Genomic DNA, 25,452 nt, shown 5'->3' with positions numbered 1-25,452 from the left:
CAAGGCATGAGGATTGCTTGAGACCAGGAGTTCAAGACTAGCTTGGGCAACATAGCAAGATGCTGTCTCTAAAAAAAAAAACTTAAAAATTAGCCAGGCATGATGGTGTATGCCTGTAGTCTCAGCTACTTGAGAGGCTGAGGCAGGAGGATTGCTTGAGCCCAGGCGTTTGAAGTTACTATGAGCTGTGATCACCACTGCACTCCAGCCTGGGTGACAGAGCACAACCCTGTCTCTATAACACACACACACACACACACACACACACACACACACACACACACACACACACGAAACATTTTCCACTTAGAGTACCACCTTTACGTGGTCAGGAATATTTGTCTGCTGAGTTCCCTGATGTCTCTCCAGCACCTAGAATAACATTTGGCGTGTAGGACGCATTCATCAGCTGCTTGCTGAATGAATGACTCCATTGAGCAATTCCACTTCTAAGAATCTATCCTAAATAAACACACACACACACACAAGGCTGTGTGCACAAGAATGAGAGGAGCAAGCAACTAAGAAATGTTTATTAACTGTCAGTGACTGTTACAGGGTTTTTTTGGTTTTTTTTTGAGTTGGAGTCTCACTCTGTTGCCAAGACTGGAGTGCAGTGGCCGCTCCCGGCCACTGCAGCCTCGACCTGCTGGACTCCGGCAATCCTTCCGCCTCAGCCTTCCGAGTAGCTGGAACTACAGGCGCGCGCTACCACGCCCGGCTGATTTTTTGATGTATTGTAGAGATAAGGTCTCGCTGCCCAGGCGGGTCTCGAACCTGCGGGCTCAGGCAATCCACTCACTTCAGCCTCCCAAAGGCGCGGGATTACAGGCTAAGCCACCGAGCCCCGCCTGTTACAGGGTTAATGAGTGATGAAGGTTTGCAGCAAGAAGCACATGCCGAACAGGAAACAGAATGAGGGGGACTTGACCAGGACACATTAGTAGAAGGAAAAGCAGGTGGGAGATGCTCATAGTGGTACCGTGTGTGTGTGTGTGTGTGTGTGTGTGTGTGTGTGTGTGTGTTTAAGTGCAGAGAAAAAGTCTGAAATTAAACACCCAGAACTGCCTTCTAGTGTCACATCTAGGGAGAGGGCAGGGTAGTGCTGTTCTATGCAGACAATACCTGACAATATTTGTTTTCTGGGCTGGGTGTATGGATACACAAACAGACACACGCATTAGCTATGTCTGCTCATCAATGAAATGCTGACATCTAGCAGAATGCTTGGCACATACTAAGAAGAACAATGCTTAACTTTTCACTGTTGTGAACTCTTTCTTTCATTTGCTATACACCAGATGACCAGGAATTCACAGCCATGCCCGTGATCATGAAAAGTCACCAGGTTCTTCTCATCATGGGCAGCTGTCAAGTCCCTCTGGTTGAGGCAAGGAGAGAGAAGGAAAATAAGTAGCAGTGAGTTCCCAATGACTGGCAATTCAACCCCCAACTCCTCGTGATCTGCAGACCCTACACACCCCGATTCTGCCCTATGCTCAGGACCTGTCTGCACCTCCCACAGTTCCTCAAAGCAAACTTTCTGCTCTTGCCACAGCGACTCCCTCACCTGTTTATGAATTCCTAGGCTAGAGGAAGGTGTGGCCTGCACATCAGGGCTTATCTGGGTTTTGGAAGCCCGCAGCACCCTGGGTAGGGAAGATCTCTGGCTATACAGGGCAGGGATTAGGAAGAGCTTGGGGAATCACATCATTTTAGCCTCAATGCTGCACCCCAGGAAATTATGAGAAGAGAATGATGTGGGAAACAAGCGGCAAGATGGGATACCAGTACCATAACAGAACAGCACATCTGCAAGGGTGTGGAAGATGGCAGAAGGGTGGGTCACTTACAGAGTCAGTCATCTTCCTCAGGGTCACTGATCTCTTCATATACCACTAAATTCCTTCTTTCCCGCAACCTGTGGGTCCAGACATGTTTCCCCCATTTCTTGGGTTCTATGGTGGAGAAGAGTTGGGAAATGATGGTTGGTGGGTTAGGTCCTGTTTAGTCAGATAAGGAGATGCCTCCTCCCTCCCATGTGCCAACAGGCCTTCTACATCCTGTTTTTCACGTGTCTGGCTCAGAGAGGCTGAGATGTTAGACCCACACCAATACAGACCAAACGCTGCTAAAAGTGTTAGCTTCTGGCTCTTTCCATTGTCAGGTTTACATTCCCAACCTCTTCACTTACCAGAACATTCACTCATACCTTCTTTCATTCAGTGTGTGTGTGTGTGTGTGTGTGTGTGTGTGTAAATTTTAGATTTGAGGGGTGCATGTGCAGGTTTGTTGCATGGATATTGTGGGATGATGAAGTTTGGGCTTCTGTTGAGCCCATCACACAAATGGTGAGTGTGGTACTTAATAGGCACTTTTTTAGCCCTTGCTTCTCCCTTTTAGGAGTCCCTGGTGTCTGTTGTACCCATCTTTTTTTTTTTTGAGTTAGGGCCTCACTCTGTTGCCTAGGCTGGAGCATGATCCCGGCTCACCATGGTCTCAACCTCCTGGGCTCAGGCGATCCTTACCCCTCAGCCACCATGCCCGGCTAATTTTTTGATTTTTTTGTAGAGATGGAGTCTTACTCTGTTGCCCAGGCTGGTCTTGAACTCCTGGGCTCAAGCAATCCTCCCCGCTTGCGTTCTCATCTTTATGTCCATGTGTACCCAGTGTCTAGCTCCTACTTGTAAGTGAGAACATACAGTATTCGGTTTTGTTTCTGTGATAATTCACTTAGAACGATGGCCTCCAGCTGTGTCCACATTGCCACAAAAGACATGATTTCAATCTTTTTTATGGCTCGGTGTCTATTTTTTATTCTGTGGTATATGTGTACCACATTTTCTTTATCCAGTTCACCATTGATGAGCACCTAGATTGGTTCTGTGTTTTTGCTACTGTGAATAGTTCTGCAATAAACATATGAGTGCAGTTGTCTTTTTGGTAGAATGATCTGTGTTCCTAAGGTCATATACCCAGTAGTAGAATTTCAGCACGTATTTGTTAAGGGCATACAGACACACGTTGTTTTATTGTGCTTTGTAGATACTGCGGTTTTTACAAATTGAAGGTTTGTGGCAACCCTGCATCGAGCAAGTCTGTTGGCACTGTTTTTCTAACAGCATGTGCTCACTTTGTGCCTCTGTGTTACATTTTGGAAATTCTCACAATATTTTCAACTTTTCCATTATGATTATATCTGTTATGGTGATCTGTGAACAGTGAGCTTTTATGTTACTACTGTATTGTTTTGGGAGTGCCAGGAATTGTGCCCATAGAAGATGGCAAACTTAATTGATCAATATTGTGTGTGTTCTGACTGCTCCACTGATGGGCTGTTCCTATTCCCTGAGATACAGCAATATTAAAATCAGGCTAATTAATAATGCTACTATGGTCTCTAAGTGTTCAAGTGAAAGAAAGAGTCACATATCTCTCACTTTAAATCAAAAGCTAGAAATGGTTAAGCTTAGTGAAGAAGGTCTGTCAAAAGCTAAGATAGGCTGAAATCTAGGCCTCTTGTGCCAAAAAGCCAAGTTGTGAATGCAAAGGAAGAGTTCTTGAAGGAAATTAAAAGTGCTACCCCAGAGAACACACAAATCATAAGAAAATAAAGCAGCCGTATTGCTGATTTGGAGAAAGTCTGAGGGGTCTGGACAGAAAATCAAGCCAGCCATAATGTTCCCCTAAGCCAAAACCTAATGCAGAGTATGGCTCTAACTCTTGTGAATTCTATGAAACCTGAAGGAGGTGATGGAAGCTGCAGAAGTTTGAGGCTAGGAGAGGTTGGTTCATGAGGTTTAAGGAAAGAAGCCATCTCTATGACATCAAAGTGCAAAGTGAAGCAGTAAGTGCTGATAGACAAGCTGCAGGAGTCATCCAGAAGATCTAGCTAAGATCACTGATGAAGGTGGCTACTCTAAACAGATTTTCAATGTAGATGAAACAGACATATATTAAAAGAAGATGCCATCTAGAACTTTCATAGCTAGAGAAAAGTTAATGCCTCACTTCAAAGCTTCAAAGGACAAACTGACTCTCTTGTTAGGGGTAATGCAGTTGGCAACTTTAAGTTGAAGCCAGTGCTCATTTATTGTTCTGAAAATCCTAGGACCCTTAAATATTATGCTAAATCTACTCTGCCTGTGCTCTATAAATGGAATGACAAATCCTGGATTTGCACATCTGTTTATAGCATGGTTTACTAAACATGTTAAGCTCACTGTCGAGACCTACTGCTCAGAAACAAAGATTCCTTTTAAAATATCAAATAAAATAAAACCAAATTTAAAAGATATATCATTGACAATGTGTTTGATCATCCAAGAGCTCCGATGGAGATGTACAAGGAGATTAATATTGTTTTCATGCCTGCTAACACAACATCCATTCTGAAGTCTATGGATCAAAGAGTAATTTTGACTTTCAAGTTGTATTATTTAAGAAATACATCTAGCTGGGCTCGGTGGCTCAGCCAATAATCCCGCGCCTTTGGGAGGCTGAGGTGAGTGGATTGCCTGAGCCCGCGGGTTCGAGACCCGCCTGGGCAGCGAGACCTCATCTCTACAATAAATCAAAAAATCAGCCGAGCGTGGTAGCGCATGCCTGTTAATTCCAGCTACTCGGAAGGCTGAGGCGGAAGGATCGCCGGAGCCCAGCAGGTCGAGGCTGCGGTGGCTGGGAGCGACCACTGCACTCCAGTCTGGGCAACAGAGTGAGACTTTAACTCAAAAAAAAAAAAAACAAACAAAAAAAGAAACACATCTTGTAAGGCTATAGCTGTCATTGATAGTGATTCCTCTGATAGATCTGCGCAAAGTAAACGGAAAATCTTCTGGAAAGGATTCACCATTCTAGATGCCATTAAAAACACTTGTGATTCATAAAAGGCCAAGATATCAACATTAACGGGTGTCTGAAAGAAGTTGATTCCAACCCTCATGGATGACTTTGAAGGGCTTAAGACTTCTGTGGAGGAAGGTTCAGATGTTATGGAAACAGCAAAAGAACAAAATTAGAAGTGAAGCCTGAAGAGGTGAACGAATTGCTGCATCTCATGCTAATACTTCAACAGATGAGGAGTTGCTTCTTATGAATGAGTGAAGAAAGTGGTTTTCTTTTTCTTGTTATTTTTAATTTTAGATTCAAGGGTACAAGTGTATGCTTGCTTCATGGGCATATTGAGTACTGGTGGGGGCTGAACTTCAGGTGACCCCATTCCCCAGATAGTGAACATTGTACCCAATAGGTAACATCTGAACCCTAGTCCCTCTTCCCTGTCTCCCACCTTTCAGTGTCCCCAGTGTCTATTACTTCCATAGAAATTTCTTGAGATGGACTCTACATTGAGGGTTTCAAATACAAATTTAGCTAATAAAGCAGTGGCAGGGTTGAAGAGGACTCACTCCAATTTTGAAAGAAGTTCTGTGGGTAAGTACTCCAGAGAACTCTCTCATGAAAGCAAGAGTCAAGTGACGAACTTCATTGTTGTCTTATTTTAAGAAATTGCAGCCGGGCTCGGTGGCTCGGCCTATAATCCCGCGTCTTGGGAGGCTGAGGTGAGTGGATTGCCAGAGCCCGCGAGTTCGAGACCCGCCTGGGCAACTTGGCGAGACCTCATCTCTACAATAAATCAAAAATGAGCCGGGCATGGTAGCGCAGGTCTGTAGTTCCAGCTACTTGGAAGGCTGGGTGGAAGGATCGCTGGAGCCCAGCAGGTCGAGGCTGCGGTGGCCGGGAGCAACCACTGCATTCTAGTCTGGGTGACAGAGTGAGACTCCAACTCAAAAAAAAAAGAAAAAGAAAAGGAATTGCCACAGTCACCCAAACCCCAACAACCTGATCAGTCAGCAGTCATCAATATCAAGGTAGGACTCTCCACTGGCAAAAGGACAATGACTCGCTGAAGGCTCAGACATTGTTAGCATTTTTTAGCAATAAAACATTTTAAAATTAAGGTATGCATAATGTTTTTTCACACATAATGCTATTGCACACTTGACAGACTACAGTATGGTGTAAAAATAACTTTTATATACACTGGAAACAAAAACTTCGTGTGACTTGCTTTATTGCAACATTAGCTTTATTATGGGGGCCTGGAACTGAACCTGCAATATCTCCAAGGTATACCTGTATTGGGTATCAGGCACTGAGCTGAGTAAGATATGTTCCCAAATGATCACAGGTGAAATTACCTGAGCACTTTTCATGTCATCAGGCCTTCTAGATTTAATGTAATGCTTCCAAACAATTTATGAGCTATGGTTCTTTTTATTTATTTATTTATTTGATGTGGGGGTCTTACTCTGTCACCCAGGCTGGAGTGCTGTGGCATGATCATGGCTCACTGCAGCTTTGACCTCCTGGGCTCAGGCAATTCTTCCCCCTCAGCTTCTGAAGTAGCTGAGACTACAGGTGTGTGCCACCATGCCTGGCTAATTTTGTTTTTTAATTTTGTATAGAGACGAGGTCTTACTATGTTGCCCAGGTTGGCCCTGAATTCCTGGGCTCAAGCAATCCTCTTGCCTCAGCCTCCCAAAGTGCTGGGATTACAGGTGTGAACCACTGAGCCTGGTTGACCTATGATTCTTTATTTCCATTTTATACACTAAGACTCTGGAGCTCAGAGAATTTAGAAGAGTTGCCCGAAGTCATATGGCTTTTGAGGTGTTTTTTTTTTTTTTTTGGAGTCAGGGTCTCTATTGACCACACTGGAGGGCAGTGGCATGATCACAGTTCACTGCAGCCTCCAACCACCTGGGCCCAGGCAATCCTTCTGTCTCAACTCCCAAGTAGCTACGGCATGTGTCAACATGCCCAGCCAATTTTTTTTTATATTTGCAGAGATGAGGTCTTGCTATGCTGCCTAGGCTGGTCTCAAACTTCTGGGCTCAAGCAATCCTCCTGCCTTGGCCTCCCAAAGTGCTAGGATTACAGGTGTGAGCCACTGCACCTAGCCCAAAGTCACAAGGCTTTTATATGGATGACAGCTCAAGTCTGTGACTCTGGATGTCATGTTCTAACATCTCAGCTAGTGCTAGGCAAGCTTCTTAGCCCAGTCTGGACCCAGGTCTGTCCAGGGTCCATGTGACACACCTAGACCACACACTTGAACAGAGCCAGAGAAGCCAGAGGGGTTGTTCCTTAATTGTTTCCTCTTACCTGATGTCTTCTCATTCTGCTGCCCAAAGGTACTTGCTTTTCCTGGGGTACACAGCTGTCTCTGAGTCTGTTCTGAGCCAGGTGTTCCTGGCACTCCCTTCGAACCATTTCCTTCTCTTGCTGGCTTCTTGGGCATCATCTTTGTAATGTGAAGGTCACATATAAAGAGTATCAATGGCATTGCTATAGTGCTTTAGAGCTTACAAAGAGTCTTCACATGCATTACCTTAATCAGTATTCTCAACAGCTCTGGGAGATCATTACACTATCCATACCTAAATTATGAGGAACCTGGGAGGTTAGAAGGAACAGGAATGGCCTAAATGAATTATGTTTCCAGAATTAGAATGCCCGTCTTCACGTTCTTTCCAGACTGACATTATTGCAAATAGCAAAACTCTCCGTGTAATTGAGCGTAGTATACAGGTAATTTGGGAAGAATAGCATTCTAAGAATTAACAAGACCTGCAAAAGGAAAGGTCTCTATAAAACACAGGTGACCACATATAAGCGTGAAGACAGCTGCTGGAAGAGCAAATGTAAAAACATATAGTGGGGACAAAACACTGCTGGAAAAGATGGTGTGGGTGAGATAAATATAGGGAAGGGAGAGAAAAGAAATGGTTCACAGAAATTAATCTAGGCAGTACAGAAAGCGGTGTCAGCTGTGGCATACCACCCTACCCTGGCAAGCATGCTGGCATTAGGTGAGGTGGTACCTGTACCAATTCTGCTCGCATCAGTGTGTGTCACTGACCAGCATCTTAAGCTACCTTTCATTCAGTTCCCTCACTTATGAAATAGTGAACACCACATGTAAAACAGGTTAAGGGAAAGTACTTTATGAGACTGTAAACACTGCTTATATGTGTAGATAATAAAAATGAACACTTTCTTTCATGATCCTTCTTGGAATTTCATCCTCAGTGATCTTCACGCTGGCAACTTAACTCCCAGATCTCTTTACCCTCTAAACTCCAGTTGAATCTGTGGTTGTGGAATCACTCATTCAATAAATACTCGGGTGCCTCTGAGGGGTCCCCTGGGCTGGGACTGGGGCTTCAGAGGTACCCCAGGTGCAGACAAGGCTCTCAAGGAGCTCACAGTAGGGAGGGGCCGACAGTCAAAGAAATTCCCAAGTCTGCGACAGAGAGGCCAGTTGGTCCTTCCAGTTGTGAGAGTAGGTGTCTAATGGAAGCATCAGCAGGTTCTATAGGGTAAAGTCCTAGCGGACAACACTTTAATTTCATAAACAAATGAAAACATGAAAGCGGTCTGAAATGGTTTTGGGCTCTGGATTAGAATCCTGTTGCCACTGAGCCTCAGGCAAATTATTTAACATCTCTGTACCATGATACCCTTATTAGTATTATTATTTTACTGATAACTATGAACTATAACATGAACTATGATTCTTTATTTCCATTTTATAGACTAGGAATCTGGAATTTAAAGAATTTCGTTGCCCAAAGTCACATGGCTTTTCTATAGATGACAGCTCAAGTCTGTGACTCATTATTATTTGGAGATAATAACAGAAACAACATCACAGAGGCTTTCTCAAGGAGTAGATAAATTAATCCATGTGAATTGCTTAAAATAATATCTGGCATCACTATGAAAACCAAAGAAGTATTAGCTATCATAATTGCTGTTAGGCATTATCAAGTCATTGATGCTACAGCAGGCGTTGTGATAAAGACACGAGGAAAGGAAGGCAGTGAGAGCTAGGATATCTTCAATATTCTCCCCCTCTTGCCAATCTTCACATCCGTGAAGGGACAAAGGTTTCTCTGGTCCTTCAGATTTGGGACATACTCACTTTTAGGCGTTTTCTCTGCTGTACCCTGGAAGCCTTCTGAGGAGGTTCACCTAGAAGAGGGTAATAAGTCAGAATTTATTTCCCAACTCTAGAGAGATTCTTGTAGTATCAGGAAATTCTGAAGCAGAGGGTTATGAGTTCACTAATTGTTGAGGAGTTATTTGAGATTATCTCCTGAATTATCCTTAGCAATGGTTTATACATTTATTTGTGGCATCAATTCAGAATTTCCCTTCTGATGGCTTATAAAATTGAGACTACATCCCATCACAGTCTCACCCTATTCCATTACATATCTCTTCCTTTCTTCCCAAATAATTAAATTGATTGGTTGGGAATTTAAATTGTATCCACTTAAAGATGTGTGTCAACTAAAAATCACTGTTCACTTAAAGTGGGTGAATCTTATGGCATGTTGATTATACCTCAATGAAGCTGTTAAATGGCTGATGAACCATGGATGACTTAGTCTAGTAGTTCTAAAATGTTTCCAGTATAAAGATACTCCTTTAATGTCAAAAACTTTGCAGATACTCAAGCACTGGATTATCAGGCCTGTTACAGTGATTGTAGGAGCTTGCAGAATCTGGCCTGTTTAGTTGGGGAGTCACAGGTCTATTGGAGACAGCTGGCCTTTTTTTGACCCTGTCTTCTTACAACTGTGCTGCTAGAGCAGAAGAGCAAGTAAACACATCCTACCCTCTTTATAAGGCTTACACATATTTCTCAAATATACATTCAGCCCTAATGTGTGTGAGGGAGCAAGTGCCTGAGACTCTTATGTTGCCTCTACTCACAGACAAGTGGGAAAGCTCAGTGTGTGAGTGTGTGTGTGTGTGTGTGTGTGTGTGTGTGTGTAGGGGGAATCACTTTCTCAAACCTCTTCCAAGCTCAACACACATCACATTTGACTGGGAGAAAACTATTTGATTTTGATAAAATACAGGGGAATAGCTATCTTCATTGCATAATGTGTTAATCACTTTCTCAAGATATTTATCTGATACCTACATGCTGTTATGAAACGGACTCTGGGATTTTTTTGGTGGACTGACACTTTAATCAAACATTTAATTGTCCTTTGATTCATTATCATTGTTATGTAAGAACAGCATATCCATTAAAAAAAGAAAAAATTTCAAACATACAGAAAATTATATGGAATATCGAGTCCAGCCAGATGTCAAGATTATCCTACAACCACTTTAGGGATCTGATTTCTTTATTCAGAACATTAGAAACACTGTAAACAAGTCACAGCTGAAGCTGTCTGTGCAGACCTCTCCAATACCTGTCCTCCCTCCTTCTCCACTTATAGCTACTCGTCTGAATTTGATGGTTTTTATTCCCATTCAGATTTTTATACATTTATCATTTACTTATTATCCATAAACTATATAGTCTTATTTTGCATGTTTTAGAGTTTTATATGAATGGTCTCCATAGTTAACCTTTTGCATCCAATATTTTTTTTTCACTCAGCCCTAATGTGTGTGAGGGAACAAATGCCTGAGACTCTTTCCCAGGCAGCTGGACTGCAGACCACTTGGGTTTGAGGGGACCCTTTCCAGCCCCTTCCCGTCCACTCACCCTGATTCCCGTGGTTCCGATCTTCATCAGAATCCTTCCGCTGGGATTCTGTGGCCTGTCTATCAGAACGCATGAAAGCTGGGAGGGTGGCCCTGAGACCTAGAAAGAAACAAATGTTTGTTCCTTAAGAGACAAGCTGAGAGGAGGAATGAAGGTTGGGGTGTTGGAATGCCTCACAGACAGCAGGGCTCATCAGAATAGAGGCTAATGGGAGAGAAATGTGCGGGAATCAGGTCTGAGCTCCTCTGTGGCCAGCCCCTGTCCTCAGGCCTGCATAGGATACAGAAGAAAAGAACACCCAGAAGCTGCTTTGGGAATTTTCCCCACACAAAAGGAAAGTATGGGGGACTTGCTGCAGCCTAAGAAGTAATCAAAGCATGGAAAGGGACTGAGGGATACTCAAGTGGTCCCAAGGCTTGTCCGTATCCAGAACTGCCTATTACCTAGATTAGTCATGGTCTTGTAGTTTCTCTTCATATATACATAGGTGATTTTCTCTGAGTATCTCAGTTTTCCCCACTCTTTTCTGGAGAAGTATTTGGAAATATCCTTGAAGGCCTAGAAAAGAAAGAAAAATAAATTCTGGCAGTGACTCAGCTAGACATGTCTGCCATTCAGCTGGGGCCACTTCCTCTGGGATCTGGGAACTAGGAATAATAATTCCTCCAGAGGTGATGCCAGAGAGAGAACATGGGTGACATTCCCTAGCCTCTCCCTGGCACGCAGTAGGTGCTTAATGCTGCTGGCTTGTTCTCCTCCCACCTTCCAGAATGAACGGAGAGTCACCAGATGTAGTGCGAGGTCACAGCCCTGTTGTCTCCAGGGATGGTAGGTGACAACAGAGTGAGGGTGGCGAAAGCTCCCAAGGCTCTACATCTCTGAGATCTGGAGACTCTGAGACCCTGCTCCTTGTCCCCAGTACCGCTGTCCTTCCCTCCTCAGAAATCTGGTCACCCTTCACTGCCCCTGGGCTACTACTATTCTGCTCCCTCCAGATAATCTCACCTTGCAATTCTTTGAATTCTGGATAACTTCTCTGGGGCTCTTTGCAAAGGAGCTGTCTATGTTCATGGCACTGGGAGCAGTCTGATCTCCAAGAGAGACAGCCTGAGTCTTTCCAGTCACAAGACCAAAGGTCCTGTGAAGAGAGAAATAATTGAGGGACGGCCACTACACAGTCACCTTGAATTAGGTGCTACATTTATCCATCCTGGGCTTATCTGTCCCTGAGTAAGGACATGCGGAGAAGTCAGATGAAAACAGCCTGGGTGTAGTGGCTCACACCTATAATCTCAACGCTTTGGGAGGTTGAGGCAGGGGGATTACTTGAGGCCAGGAGACCAATTTGGGCAGTATAGCGAGACCCTATCTCTTAAAAAAAAAGTAGCCAGGTGTGATAGCGCATGCCTGAATCCCAGCTACTTGAGAGGCTGAGGCAGGGGATCCCATGAACCCAGGAGTTCAAGACCAGTTGGGTGACATAGCGAGACTCCATCTCTACAAAAAAAATAATTTAAAAATTATCCAGTCGTGGTGGCACGCACCTGTAGACTTAGATACTCAAGAGGCTGAGGTGGGAGAATCGCTTAAGCCCAGGGGCTGCAGGCTGCAATGAGATATGATCATGCTACTGCACTCCAGACTGAGCAACAGAGTGAGACCATGTCTCTAAAAAAGAAAATAAAAGAGAAAAGAAAACAGGGAGCCAGGGATCTCTGGGAGAAGTACTGATTAGGGAGGACAGGTTTTCTGTGGGCATGCGCAAAGTAGCCTTGAGTCTTTGAGAGGGGCTTGGCCACTGTCATTAGTAGTTCCCCTGGAGCTCAGTTTATCCTGAAGGAAACAAATAAAGACCCTTGTTGGGCCGAGCTCGGTGGCTCAGCCTATAATCTCGTGCTTTGGGAGGCCGAGGTGAGTGGATTGCCTGAGCCCGCGGGTTCGAGACCCACCTGGGCAACTTGGCGAGACTTCATTTCTACAGTAAATCAAAAAATTAGCTGGGCGTGGTAGCGCACGCCTGTAGTTCCAGCTATTTGGAAGGCTGAGCGGAAGGATCGCTGGAGCCCAACAGGTCGAGGCTGCGGTGGCTGGGAGCGTGCCACTGCACTCCAGTCTGGGTGTCAGAATGAGACTTCAACTCAAAAAAAAAAAAAAAAAGACCCTTGTTGGGGAAGCAGTGGAGTGTGTAATTTCATAGAATGGGCATATTCTGAGATAAAGGGCGATAGGTGAGTCCTGGAGATTACATGGTCTCTCTGGTTGATGGATCTGGGTTGTCAGGCAGAGGGATGTGGGGTTTGGTTGAAGATAAATGTTTTTTTCTTTTCTTTTCTTTTTGAGTTAGAGTCTTACTGTGATGGGATTACAGGCCACAGAGCCCAGCCGGTTGAAGAGAAATGGGCATCACTAATATGAGTGGAATCAGAGGCTATTACTGGGTTACTTGTAAATTACTTGTGAAGAGAGCTAGAATCTTCGAGACTATAGAAGCAGCCATCACTCTGAGAAAATATGGGCCATTTCAAAATGCAGTACTCTGGTGCTTTCCAACTGGTGGTGTTGGAGGTCCCTTTGGGGGAGGGCATTTAAGGGTCTCTGGGGCAGAGAAGATCACTGCTTCATCCCAGAGGAAGCAATAAAGTAGTCTCTTAGGCGGAGACTACTTGGCATTATCTCTGGTTGAGGAAATCTAGGTGCATCTGGCTGACTCGGGGGCTTCTTGGGCAAGGGGAGTTTGGCTTTCTCAGGTATAGCAGTTAGGGAGCCTCCCAGACCAAAGGCAGTTTTATTTTCTCTCCACTCGACAGGATATGCCCTGGATGGCTTGAGTCGCCGCTCAGCCCTAAGTATCTTGAGAACATTGGGGGGCATATTAAAGGCCCAAGCACTTGAGTGCTCTACAGAAGCTCCCAGCTTTTCTATCTTCCCTCCTTAACCCATCCAGAGTGTTCCTCGGACAGAACCTACCTTAGTGGTGAAGTGGTGGCGAAGTGTTGAGAAACAGAGGCGAAGCGCGGCGAAGCACAAAGAGCGGCGAAGCACGAAGCGCAGCTCCAGGAGCAGATGTCATTCTGCAGTTCAACTGCTCAAGGACGATGGACCAATCAGGGCAGTTAGTGAACTTGATCTGGCCAATCAGAGATCAGGAAAGTGGGCGGGGCAAGTAAAGCAGATGTGGGGTCTATCGGTCCAGGCTCCAGGGACAGGAACTTCTCACAGGGAGCGGAAACTCAGATTTCCCCACCTGAAACAAGTTGCCCTCTACTGGGATTGGTTCCTCCCAGTTCCATAGGCCTGTTTAAGGGCCTGCCAGCACGTATGCTCAGATATTCTTTCCATTTTTCCCACCCACTGCTGTGCATTTGTTTAGTTTTAATGAATAGTATACACGTGGCAAGACGTCATTGCACAGTTTTCTCATCAGTCTCTAACTTCTTCAAATATAGGGTCTTTTCTAGAAACTCCATAGTAACTTAAGAAATTTAAACCATAAAAAAGACATCTATATGTGCTTTTTCTAGAAGACTCAAGTACCAGAAGCATGTTTTGCTCCTTGATACTAATAATATTCATAGCAATAATATTAAAAGAGTATGTAATTAGGACTTACTCCGTCCTTCAGGGAGCTCATAAGTCAATTTTTCTAGGAAATGTGCCCTACTCATCCCCACCACCTCCAATGGGTCCCTATTGTCCCTCAGGCATTCCGTCTACAGCTCTGTTCCTCTAAGATCCTCCTAGAATGATAAAGATCTCTCTTAGGGTAAGGAGAGGGCAATGGCCCCTCCATCCAGCACAAAGCCTTTTATGTGCATCTTCTCATTTAATTTTTATAACCTTCCCTTGAGTTAAGTACTATTATTCCCATTGTGCAGAGGTTGAGACTAAAGCCCAGAGAATTAAGCAACCTGCCCAAGGTCACACAGTCAGCTGGTGACAGAGCTGAAATTCACCTCCAAGATGAACTGAGTCCAAAGTCTGTGCTTTTAATTACTCTTCTATATTGTCTCAACTATTTGTTGGTTGGTTGGATGAATGAATACATCTAAAGGATCTTTAACATAATTTACATAACTTTTTATAATCATCCCAAATTCCCTCTGGATGCTGCAATAAATTACCACAAACATAGCATAAGCAACATAAATTTATTCTTTCACAGTTCTGGAGACCGGAAATCTGAAATCAGTTTCATTGGGATGAAATCAAGGTGTCAGCAGGATTGTGCTCCTCCAGAGACTCTAAGAAATAATCTATTTCTTGCCTTTTCCAGTTTCTGGTGACTACCAGTATTCCTTGGCTTTGGGCTGCATCAGTCTAATCTCTGTCTCCATGGTCACTATCTTTGTTTTCTGCTGCTGTAACAGAATACTGCAGACCGGGTAATTTATAAAGAATAGAAGTTTATTCAGTGCAGAGTTCTGGAGGCTGGGACGTCCAAAAGCACGGTGCTGTCATCTGGTAAGGGCCATCCCATGGCAGAAGGATGGAAGGCAAAAACAAATGCACAAGCCAGAGAGAGAAAATTGGGCCATACACCCTTTTATAACAAACCCAGTCTCATGATAATGAACCCACTCTAGTAATAATGGCATTAACCAGGCCCCAAAGTCTCCATCTCTCAACACTGTTACAATGGCAATTGTATTTCAACATGAGTTTTGGTGGGGACATTCAAACAATAGCATTGCACCCCTGGCCCCCCAAATCTAAATGTTCATGCCAAGAGCCCTCAAAGCCTTAACTCAATCCAGCACCAACTCAAAAGTTCAAAGTCCATATTCTCATCTATATGAGATATGGGTGAGATTCAAAGCATGATTCATCCGTAGACAAATTCCTTCAGCTGTGAGCCTGTGAAATCAAAATAAGTTATCTACTTTCAAAATACAATGCTGGGACAAGCTAGCAATAAACATTCCCATTTCTAAAGACAAAAAGGGGTAACTGATCCCAAGTAAGTTTGAGACACAATAGGGGAACATTAAATCTTAAGACTCCAGAATAATCTTTCATTTCATGTGCCACCTCCCAAACACACTGAGGTGGAGGTTATGTTCCCACAGCCTAGGGCATCCGCATCCCCATGGCTTTGCTAGGCTCAGCCCACACTTCAACTCTTTTGGAAGGCTGGCATTGCATGCTGTTAGCTCTACTGTTCTGGGGTATCAATGGACATCCTGCCCCCACAGTTCCACTAGGCTTTGCCCTTGTGGGGACTCTCTGTGGTGACTTGTTACCTGTGACAAGTTTCTGCCTGGGCTTTCAGGTGGTCTGTAGCATCCTTTGAAATTTAGGTGGAGGTAGCTATGCCCCCACAGCTCTTGCATTCTGCACACTTAACACCACATGGGTGCTGCCAAGGCTTACTGCTTATACCTTTCAGAGTGGTGGGTCGAGCTGCACCAGGTGGGTCGAGCTGCTTGAGCCATGGCTGATGTGACTGAGGAGTGCTGCGCTGGAATTTGGGGAGCAGAGTTCTGAAGTGGCCCCAGGCAGTGAGCCCACAGAGGACTCTCTGGGCCCATTCCCTGAAACCATTCTGCCATCCTAGAGTTCTGGGACTGTGATGGGAGGGGCAGCACGGAAGATATCCGAGATGCCTTTGGAGTCTGTCTTCCATCGTCTTGATGAAAAGCACCTGGCTTACTCTCTATGGTCATCTCTTCAGCAAATGGTTACTTGGCCACCCACACTCTTAGGATTCTCTCCCATATATGCTCTTTCACTCTGTATGTGGCAAGACTGTGATTTTCTAAATGTGTCTGCTCTTCTTCCCTTTTCATTAAGAATTCTGTCTGTAAGTCATTTCTTTGTTTTTGAGTCTCACTGTAGGCAGTTAAACGTAACCATACAGCAGCCTGAATGCTTCATTGCTTAGATATTCCTTCCACCAGATATTCTAGTTCATCATTCTTTTTTTAAATAATTTTTTTTATTATAAAGATGTGGGGTACAATTTAGGGTTAGGTATACAAACATTGATCATGCAGATACCCTTGTCGATGAGGTATTCCCCTCCCTCCCCTAGCAGTTTCCCTCAACTGCCAATCCCCACCCCCCCGACAGTTTCCCATTACTGCCAAACGCTTTCTTATGATATCATAATTGTTCAAAGTCCGCTTATGAGTGAGAACATATGGTACTCTGTTCTTTGTTTCTGTGATAGACCACTGAGTATGATTGACTCCAAATCCATCCAAGTTGCTGTGAAGTCAAAAAAAAAAAAAAAAAGATACCTGCACACATATGTTTGTTGCAGCTCTATTCACAATAGCAAAAACAGAACCAACCATGTTGCCCATTGAAGCTGGACTGGATAAAGAAAATGTGGTACATATACACAATGGAATATTATGCAGCCATAAAGTTCATCATTCTTAAGTTTTACATTCCATAAAACCCTCAAGCATGGACACAATTCAGCCAAGGTCTTGTTACTTTAGAACAAGGATAGCCTTTACTTCAGTTTCCATTACCTTGTTCTTCATTTTCTTCTGAGACCTTTTCTGTCCATGTTTCTACTAACATTCTCTTCACAACCACTTAGGTCATCTCTAAGAAGATTCAGGATCTGCCCAGTTCTGGGGTCTTCTTCTGAGCTCTCACCAGAATTACCTTTAATGCTGCATTCACAGCGATAGAGTGTTTTTCTAGGCTGCTCCTCCAAATTCTTTCCGTCTCTATCCGTTACCCAGTTCCAAAGCTGCTTCCACATTTTGAGGTATTTGTTGTAGCAACAACCCCACTCCTTGGTATCAATTTTTTGTGTTAGTCTGAGGGTGGAGCCCTCATGACCTAATCACCTCTTGAAGGTCCCTCTTTTCAACACTGTTACAATGGCAATTAAATTTACACATGAGTTTTGATGGGAACATTCAAACCATGCAGTCACATGGACTTCTTCTTTTCTGTCTGTGCCAAATCTTTCTCTGCCTCAATCTGATAAGGACACTTATGATTACTTTTAGGTCCTGATCAGATAATTCAGGATGTTCTCCCCATCTCAAGATCTTTAACATCATTACTTTTTGTTGTCAGAAACATTCACAATTTCCAGGGGTTATGATGTGGCTATCTTTTGAAGGGGCATTATTCAGCCTACCACAGTCTGCCCTCTGGTCCCCCAAAGATTCACATCCATCCCACATGCAAAATACATTCACTCCATCCCCCAAGCTTCAAATGTCTCAAGCCATGCAGCTTCAACTGAAGTCCAAAATCTCATCTAAATATTATCAGCTCAAAAGTACCAAATTTCATCATCTGAAACAAGTATGGATAAGACTGGTTATGAAACATCCTGGGGCAAAATTCCTCATCCCTGGACTTGTGACGCTAGAAAGCAAGTTATCTGTTCCCAAAATACAGTGGTGGGACAGGAATAGGATAAGAGTTATAGGTATCTCCATTTCAAATGGGACACAATGGAAGAAAGGAAGGAATCACTGGTTCCAAGCATGTTGAAACCCAGCAGGACAAATTCCATTTGGTTTCAAGGCCTGGGAATAAGCCTCTGTGGTTTAAGGCTCTAGTCTCTGGGCCCATGGCTCTGTTCTCAGAATGTATGTCATGGGGATTCACACTATTAGACCAGAGGGCCCTTTACATATCTTTCCCGGATAATCTCATTTCTATTACTGGCTATGGCTGCGATCTGACAGTGACTCTCCTAATTTTAGTGTCTTTGGCAATCTTGATGGGCTGAGAATTACCTAAGTCACCAAATCCTGGATCCTTTTTGCTTAACAGTTCTTTCTTCAATTTATCTCTTTTCTCTCACATTTTACTATAGGCAGCAAGATGAAATCAGGCCACATCTTTAACACTTTGCTTGTAAATCTCTTTAGGTAAATCTCTATGTTCATTACTTGCAATTTTTTTAAAAAAAAATTTTGTTTTTAGATGAACACCAACCACTACTTGGAGTTTCTGCTTTCCACCTGACTGTAGGACATGATTTCGCTAGCTAAGTTTTCTACCAGTGAATAACAAGATTTGCCTTTGCTCCAGTTTCTGATGACATATTCCTCCCTTCCTTCTGAGTCCTCACCAGCAGCACCTTTGATGTTTCTATTTCTACCAATATTCTGCCTATAATGATGTATTTATTCTCTAAGATGATATAGGTTTTCTCTCCCATGCTTCCCACTTCCTTTTGAGCCCTCACCAGAACTGCCTTCAATGTTCACATTTCTCCCAATGGTCTGTTCAAGTAAATCTAGGCTTTTTCTATCAAGTTCTTCAACATTCTTCTGACCTCTAACCATTATCTAATTCCAAAGCCAATTCCACATTTTTAGGTATTTTTTACAGTAGCACTCCATCTCTAGGTACCAAAATCAGTATTCACTTCCTGTAGCTGCTGTAACAAATCACCACAAACTTGGTGGCATAAAACAACAGAAACGTATTCTCTCAGTTTTGGAGGCCAGCAGTCTAAAGTCAGTATTATTGGGCTGAAATCAAGGTGTCAGAGGGCTATGCTTCCTCCACAGGCTCTAGGGAGAATCTTTTCCTTGCCATTTCAAGCTTTTGGTGACTGTTGGCATTCCTTGCCTCTGACGGCATCACTCCAGTCTCAAAGTCTGGCATCCTCAAATCTCTCTGTTCTTCATCTTCACATTGTTTTCTCTTCAAATCTCCCTTTGCCTTTTACCTGTGATTACATTTAAGGCCCGCCTAGATAATCCAGTATAATCTCTCCATCTCAGTATCCTAAACTTAATCACATCTGCAAAGACCCATTTTTACAAATAAGGTAACAGGGGAATTACATCCTAATATCTGTGGGGGTCATTATATAGCCCACTACAAGGAGTAAGTCAGAATCCTTGTTCTGAAGTTTTGGGGTCACTGGATTTGGGAAGGAGTGACTGGAGCCCTTTAAGGTCACATGGAGTGGGAGGGAGTACAGCCTATTGGGAGGGATGCAGTCTCTGTAGTCAGACAGACCTGAGTTCATTTCTCAGCCTCAACACCCTATGTCCCTGGGCAAGTCACTCAGTTTCCCAGGCTCTCTAGAGCTCCTCCTCTGTTATGCTTGCACCTCTCCCATAGGGCTGTTGTAACTTGTACTTGCACATTGTGAGTGATCACCGAGCATTAGCTGTTGTTATTAAACCATAAACATGTTTATAACAATACCATGCATTTACTCTGTGACTACTCTACTCCAGGTTCACAAGGAATCTTAAAACATACTTCCTAGGATCATGTGATATAGATGGTCTATAGCCCTATGCCAGATATACCAGGGGTGCGAAATGTGTACACATTTTAAAGAGACGTTGTCTACATATTACTTTTAGTTTGCCATAATCAGAAGTGTCTGGACACTGATGGTAACCACTCTGGGTATTCATCTCTTGTTATTGGTATATATTGAGTATTACAATTTTAATACAGCCTTTTTCCTTTCTTAAAATGTGCATACATTTTTTGGCACCCTCTGTAGACTCAGAGGCCAGGATTTGTCCAAGTCAAGGTCAACAAATAGAAGAGGAAGGACTGAAGACCATTTCTGGCTGATCCTTCACTGCAACACTACTACTGTCCACCATAGGAGGAGACTCTAAATCCCAGTGCCTGCGGAGAGCATGTGTAAATGACAAGGACACGTCTGTAAGCAGGAAAGTCTGTGGTCATGTGTATGGAGGGACTTGCTGGCTGTCAGGGATGCAGACTGTGGCGTGGGAAACCAGAATGATGGAGGTCTCTGTGCATAGCACTTTTCTACAAAGTTAACAGAAGGCACCCTCTGCATTGGTGGTGGTGACAGATCCCCGTATTAGGGCAGAGGCTGCTGTAAGACCCAGGATGCTGTGATCCTTCTGAGCCTAGGATGAATGGATGAAAAGGCCAGCATTATGTGGCTCTGGGAGTTCCCTATGGTTCCCCAGGAATATTGCTCATTGAGCCCCAAATTCTTTTGCTCCATAGTGTATTTCCAGTTCTCTTTTTAAAAGAAGCAAACTTTATATTGAAGTATAACATAAAGATGGAATTTTGCACAAATCACAACTATGTCACTTTAGAAGAGTGGGAAAACCCAGGATGTGAGAGATGGTGTTATTTTCCTCAAGATGAACCACTTCTGTTCAGCATGACAGCAGAAAAATATATCTGCTAGTTTATGCTTCAATAATTTAGACTTTCTTGTATGTATTTCTGGCACCATAGACCATCACTTGAGAGACTCTGTTGTTACTTATGACAGGCTTTAAAAACAGCTTTATTGAGTTATAATTGACATACAATAAACTGTACATACTATAAGTATGCAACTGAGATAGATATAGATCTATAGGTAAATATTTCCTCACGATCAAGGTAGTAAACATATCCATCACTCCCTCTCACACACCCCTGACCTTCCATCTCCAAGCAGCCACTGATCTGCTCTCTCTCTAAAGGTTAGTTTGCATTTTATAAAGATTTATATACATAGAATTATATAGTGTGTACATTTATTTGTCTGACTTTCTTTACTCAGTGTAATTATTTTGAGATTCATCTATGTTGTTATGTTGTATAAATATACCCCAGTTTGTTTGCTAATTCACCCGATGGACATTTGGGCTGTGTCCAGTTTTTTGGCTATTACAAATAAAATTGCCATGCAAATTTTTGTTCAAGTATTTGTATAGACATATATATATATATATATATATATATATATATATATATATTTTTTTTTTTTTTTTTTTTCCTCTCCTGGGTAAAAATCCAGGTGTGAAATAGCTGGATCATATGATAAGTGCATGGTTAGATTTTAAAGAAATTGTCAAACTGTTTTCCAAAGTGGTTTAAAAGCCAAAGTGTACCATTTTACATTCCTAAAGGCAGTGTCTGAGAGTTCCAGCTTCTCCACAGCTATGCCAACACTTGCTATGGTTGGTCATTTTAATTATAGCCACTCTAATAAGTGTGTAGTAATATATCATTATGTTTTGAATTTATATTTCCCTAGTGACAATTATGCCGAGCACAGTTTCATGTGTTTATTTGTCATCTGTATACCTTCTGCTCAAATCTTTGGCCCATTTTTATTGGGTTATTTTCTAAAATTCCATATGAATTTTAGAATCAGATGGTCAGTTTTTACTGAAAATTTTGCTAGATTATTGATATTTTTCTTAAATATATAGATTAAATTTGGGAAGAATTGGCATCTTAGCAAGATTGACTTTTCCATCCTATGAACGAGATATTTCATATCCATTACCTCATCCATTCATTTAGATCTTATTTAGTTTCAGCAATTTTGTAGCTTTCAATGTACAGGTCTTTCATATCCTTTGTCAAATGTACCCTTAAGCATTGTGTATTTTTGATAGTATTGTAAATGGTATTGGTTTTTAAATTTTGATTTCTGAGTATTTGTTGCCAGTATATAGAAATATGTTGGGGTCTTTTTGTTTGTTTGTTTTTTTGAGTTGGAGTCTCACTCTGTCACCCAGGCTGGAGTGCAGTGGCACACTGACAGCCACTGTAGTCTCGACTTGCTGGGCTCAAGTGATCCTTCCTTCTCAGCCTTCCAAATAGCTGGAACTACAGGTGTGCGCCACCACACCCAGCTTATTGTTTTGATTTATTGTAGAGACGAGGTCTCACCAAGTTGCCCAGGCTGATCTTGAACCCCTGAGCTCAGGCAATCCTCTTACCTCGGCCTCCCAAAGTGCTGGGATTACAGACTTGAGCCACCATGCCTGGCGTACATTGGTTTTTATATATCAATCTTATCTCCTGCAACCTTGCTAAACTCACTTATTAGATCTAGTAGCTTTTAAATAAATCCCACCTGATTTCCCACGTAGATGACCAAGTCATCTTTGACATTATTTCTTATTTTAACAGAGAGCTTGCCTCTAACCAGATTTGTCATTTTAATGTGCCCTTCATTTAAGACTTCCCCCTCCCCCAAAATATAGCATAAAAAAGTGAAATCAGAAGCCATTCCACAAAACCTTTTACTTCGTATTCACTACCAATATCAACAAAATGTTAGAGACCTAGTTTTCAACCAGGAGTGATCTTGCTTCCCAAGGGACATTTGGCAGTGTCCAAGAAATTTTTGATTGGTGTAGTGGAGATGGGGAGACCACTGGCATCTACTGAGTAGAGGTCAGGGATGCTACTAAACATTCAACAATACACAAGACAGCCCTCTATAACAAAGAATTATCCAGCATCAAATGTTGATAGTGTTGAGGTTGAGAAACTGCTTTAGAAGTAGATACACAGCTGGACTCAGTGGCTCAGCCTGTAATCCTGCGCTTTGGGAGGCTGAGGTGAGTGGATTGCCTGAGCCCGCGGGTTCGAGACCCGCCTGGGCAACTTGGCGAGAACTCATCTCTACAATAAATCAAAAAAAAAAAAATTAGCTGGGTGTGGTAGCGTCCACCTGTAGTTCCGGCTACTTGGAAGGCTGAGGTGGAAGGATCGCTGGAGCCCAGCAGGTCGAGGTTGCAGTGGCCAGGAGTGGTCACTGCACTCCAGTCTGGGTGACAGAGTGAGACTCCAACTCAAAAACAAAACAAAACAAAACAAAACAAAACAAGAAGTAGATACATACACAGATGTGCTCCTTTCAATAAATATACTTGGCAGACAACATTGTGAGGGCAGACGTGGCAGAGTTCATTTAAATTTCACATAAATTTCATCCTTCCCTCAAATCCTGTAATGACTCTATCCTTTTCTTTGTTTGGTGAGACATCCCGTGATCTTTCTGGTGTGCAACTTCCCTCATTACAAAGGGTCAATAAACTTGACATTGCCAGATTACAGATGTGTTTCTGATGCTATTAGGCTGATCAAGCTAGGATAAATTCATGGTGGGGAATCAGATCCTCCATTTTATTTTATTATTTTATTATTATTTTTTGATTTGGGGTCTCACTCTGTCGCCCAGGCTGTAGTGCAGTGGCACGATCACGGCTCACCACAGCCTTAACCTCCTGGACTCTGGCAATCCTCCCACCTCAGCCTCCAGAGTAGCTGGGACTATGGGCCTGCGCCACCAAATCCAGCTAATTTTTTTTTTTTTGATATTTTGTAGAGATGCGGTCTTGCTATATTGCCTAGGCTGGTCTCAAACTCCTAGGCTCAAGCAATCCTCCAGCCTTGGTCTCCCAAAGTGCTGATAGTCCAGAAACTGGAGGAATGGGAGTGGAGGTGAAGAGCTTTTCAGCTGAGCCCCTGAAGGATGGGCAGGGTGAGCTGAGTGAAGGCCCTAATTCATGAGCACCCATGACCGAAACACTATCTACTTGCAGTGACCTTGCCCTTCCTTTCTTCACAGCAGCAACTTCCTAGCACCTGGGGACTTAACGTCCAGGTACTGGCCCAGTCCCGTGGCCTGAACCTTCTAGCAGAATTGATATGTAAATGGGGCTATGTAATCTGGGTTCTTATGACGGCAGCCCAAGCCATCTCGACCACTGAGCATAGAATCCTTGAAGAGCAACACCGGCCCCCAGGCTCAGTAGTCCTTCCAGGTGGATGTTGAGATTCGCTCTGCCTCCTGGTAGCAAAATCCAGATGCCACTGCTCATCAAATCCTGAATAATTCATCAAGCGTTATTCTTCCTCTGGCCCAGAAGTTCCCACAGCCCCAGTTGGCCCCTGGCCTCTGGAGCTAATTCCTTTCAGTCTGCAGGACTGCAAAGCAAAGTAACTCAGGCCACCTGCTGATAAACCTGGGACATAGAGTCCTCCCCTGAGGTCCTTGAGCCTGCTGGTACAGTTGCCATATCCTGGATACCTGGAGGTCATTTTGGAAAAAATCTGCTGGGGCACAGACAGCACAGGGAGGGGACACTTTCTGCAGCCCAGTCTCAAATGTGTGGGTCCCTCTCTGCTGCCCTGAGTATACCTCAGCTGCTCTTGGGTAGAGAGGGCAGTTTCTCTGCTTCTCTTAGCCCCTCCCCAGTCCTCCCCAGTACTGTCCAGTGGGAGGAAAGCAACCGCCTGTGGTTCCTGACCTTTTTGCTTGGAAATACTCTCCACAGATTCCACTAGACATGTGGATTTGTCCTGGAGGAAGGACAGTGGGGACTCAGTGGGACAGATGGTTGGGCAAAGGATCCTCCAGAGAGAGGCTAGGGTAGTCAGATCCCTGACTTAGTCTCACTGATTCCCCTCCAGTTTCACATGTGATTTGGGTGTTCCTTGGGCAAGAGACCCTCCATCCCCATCTAACCAAGTGGTCCACTCTGTCTCTGTCTTTCATCTGCTGATCTCTTTCTGACTCGACCTCTTCCTCTCCATCTCTTCTTTCCCTCTCACAGCCCCTCAGACTTTCCTCTCCCTCCTGTACTCCGTCCTCTTCTGTCTCTCTCTGCTCTTTACCTCTTGACTAAAAATATTGACCGCTGCATCTCTAGCCAATGTCCACACTCGAATACAACTACAAACATGGCCAGTGACATCTGCCTTTAAACACTTGTCACTGCCACATTTGGGGGACCCCAGCAGGATCCCGACACTCTGCTGAGGTCACCTGCGCATTGTCCACTTCCAGCCTCGAATGAAACAGTTCACTGAAACCCACCTCTGGAATTGAGGCATCAACCACCAGGGAGACAGTGAGGAGAAGATGAGGAACTCTCAGCATCATCCTTCCACATTGGGCCAAGTCTGCTGCATTGGAAAGAGCCCCACTGGTTAGCCCTCCCTTCCCTCCCATGCTGCAGGTTTTCATAATGATATTTTTCCCTCTACTGATACCTATAAGCTTCTGGTTTTTGTGAAACAAAAATGTTTGTTTTTTTTTCATAATTGACTAGATTTTTACTTAGCGGAAATTTTTAACTTATTTATTTATTTTTTGAGTTGGAGTCTCACTCTGTCACCCAGACTGGAGTGCAGTG

General features: G+C 43.6%; 1 protein-coding gene across 1 annotated transcript; it reads right to left on the bottom strand.

Moving 5' to 3' along the window:
* Positions 1–1,857: 1,857 nt before the first annotated feature.
* Positions 1,858–11,647, bottom strand: LOC103250518 (putative protein SSX6). Its single transcript, XM_008049115.1, has 6 exons — positions 11,582–11,647; positions 11,020–11,134; positions 10,577–10,675; positions 8,987–9,036; positions 7,165–7,303; positions 1,858–1,958 (listed from the first exon to the last, which is right to left on the bottom strand). Exons 1-6 carry the CDS (start codon positions 11,645–11,647, stop codon positions 1,858–1,860), a joined length of 570 nt encoding a protein of 189 aa, XP_008047306.1.
* Between the last annotated feature and the right edge of the window lie 13,805 nt (positions 11,648–25,452).

The sequence above is a fragment of the Carlito syrichta genome, unplaced genomic scaffold (assembly GCF_000164805.1).
Source record: "Carlito syrichta isolate Samal-C Ts95f unplaced genomic scaffold, Tarsius_syrichta-2.0.1 Scaffold50662, whole genome shotgun sequence".
NCBI classification, from domain to species: domain Eukaryota; kingdom Metazoa; phylum Chordata; class Mammalia; order Primates; family Tarsiidae; genus Carlito; species Carlito syrichta.
Note: the sequence above shows the minus strand (reverse complement) of the source record. Positions and strands in the feature narration are given on the sequence as shown.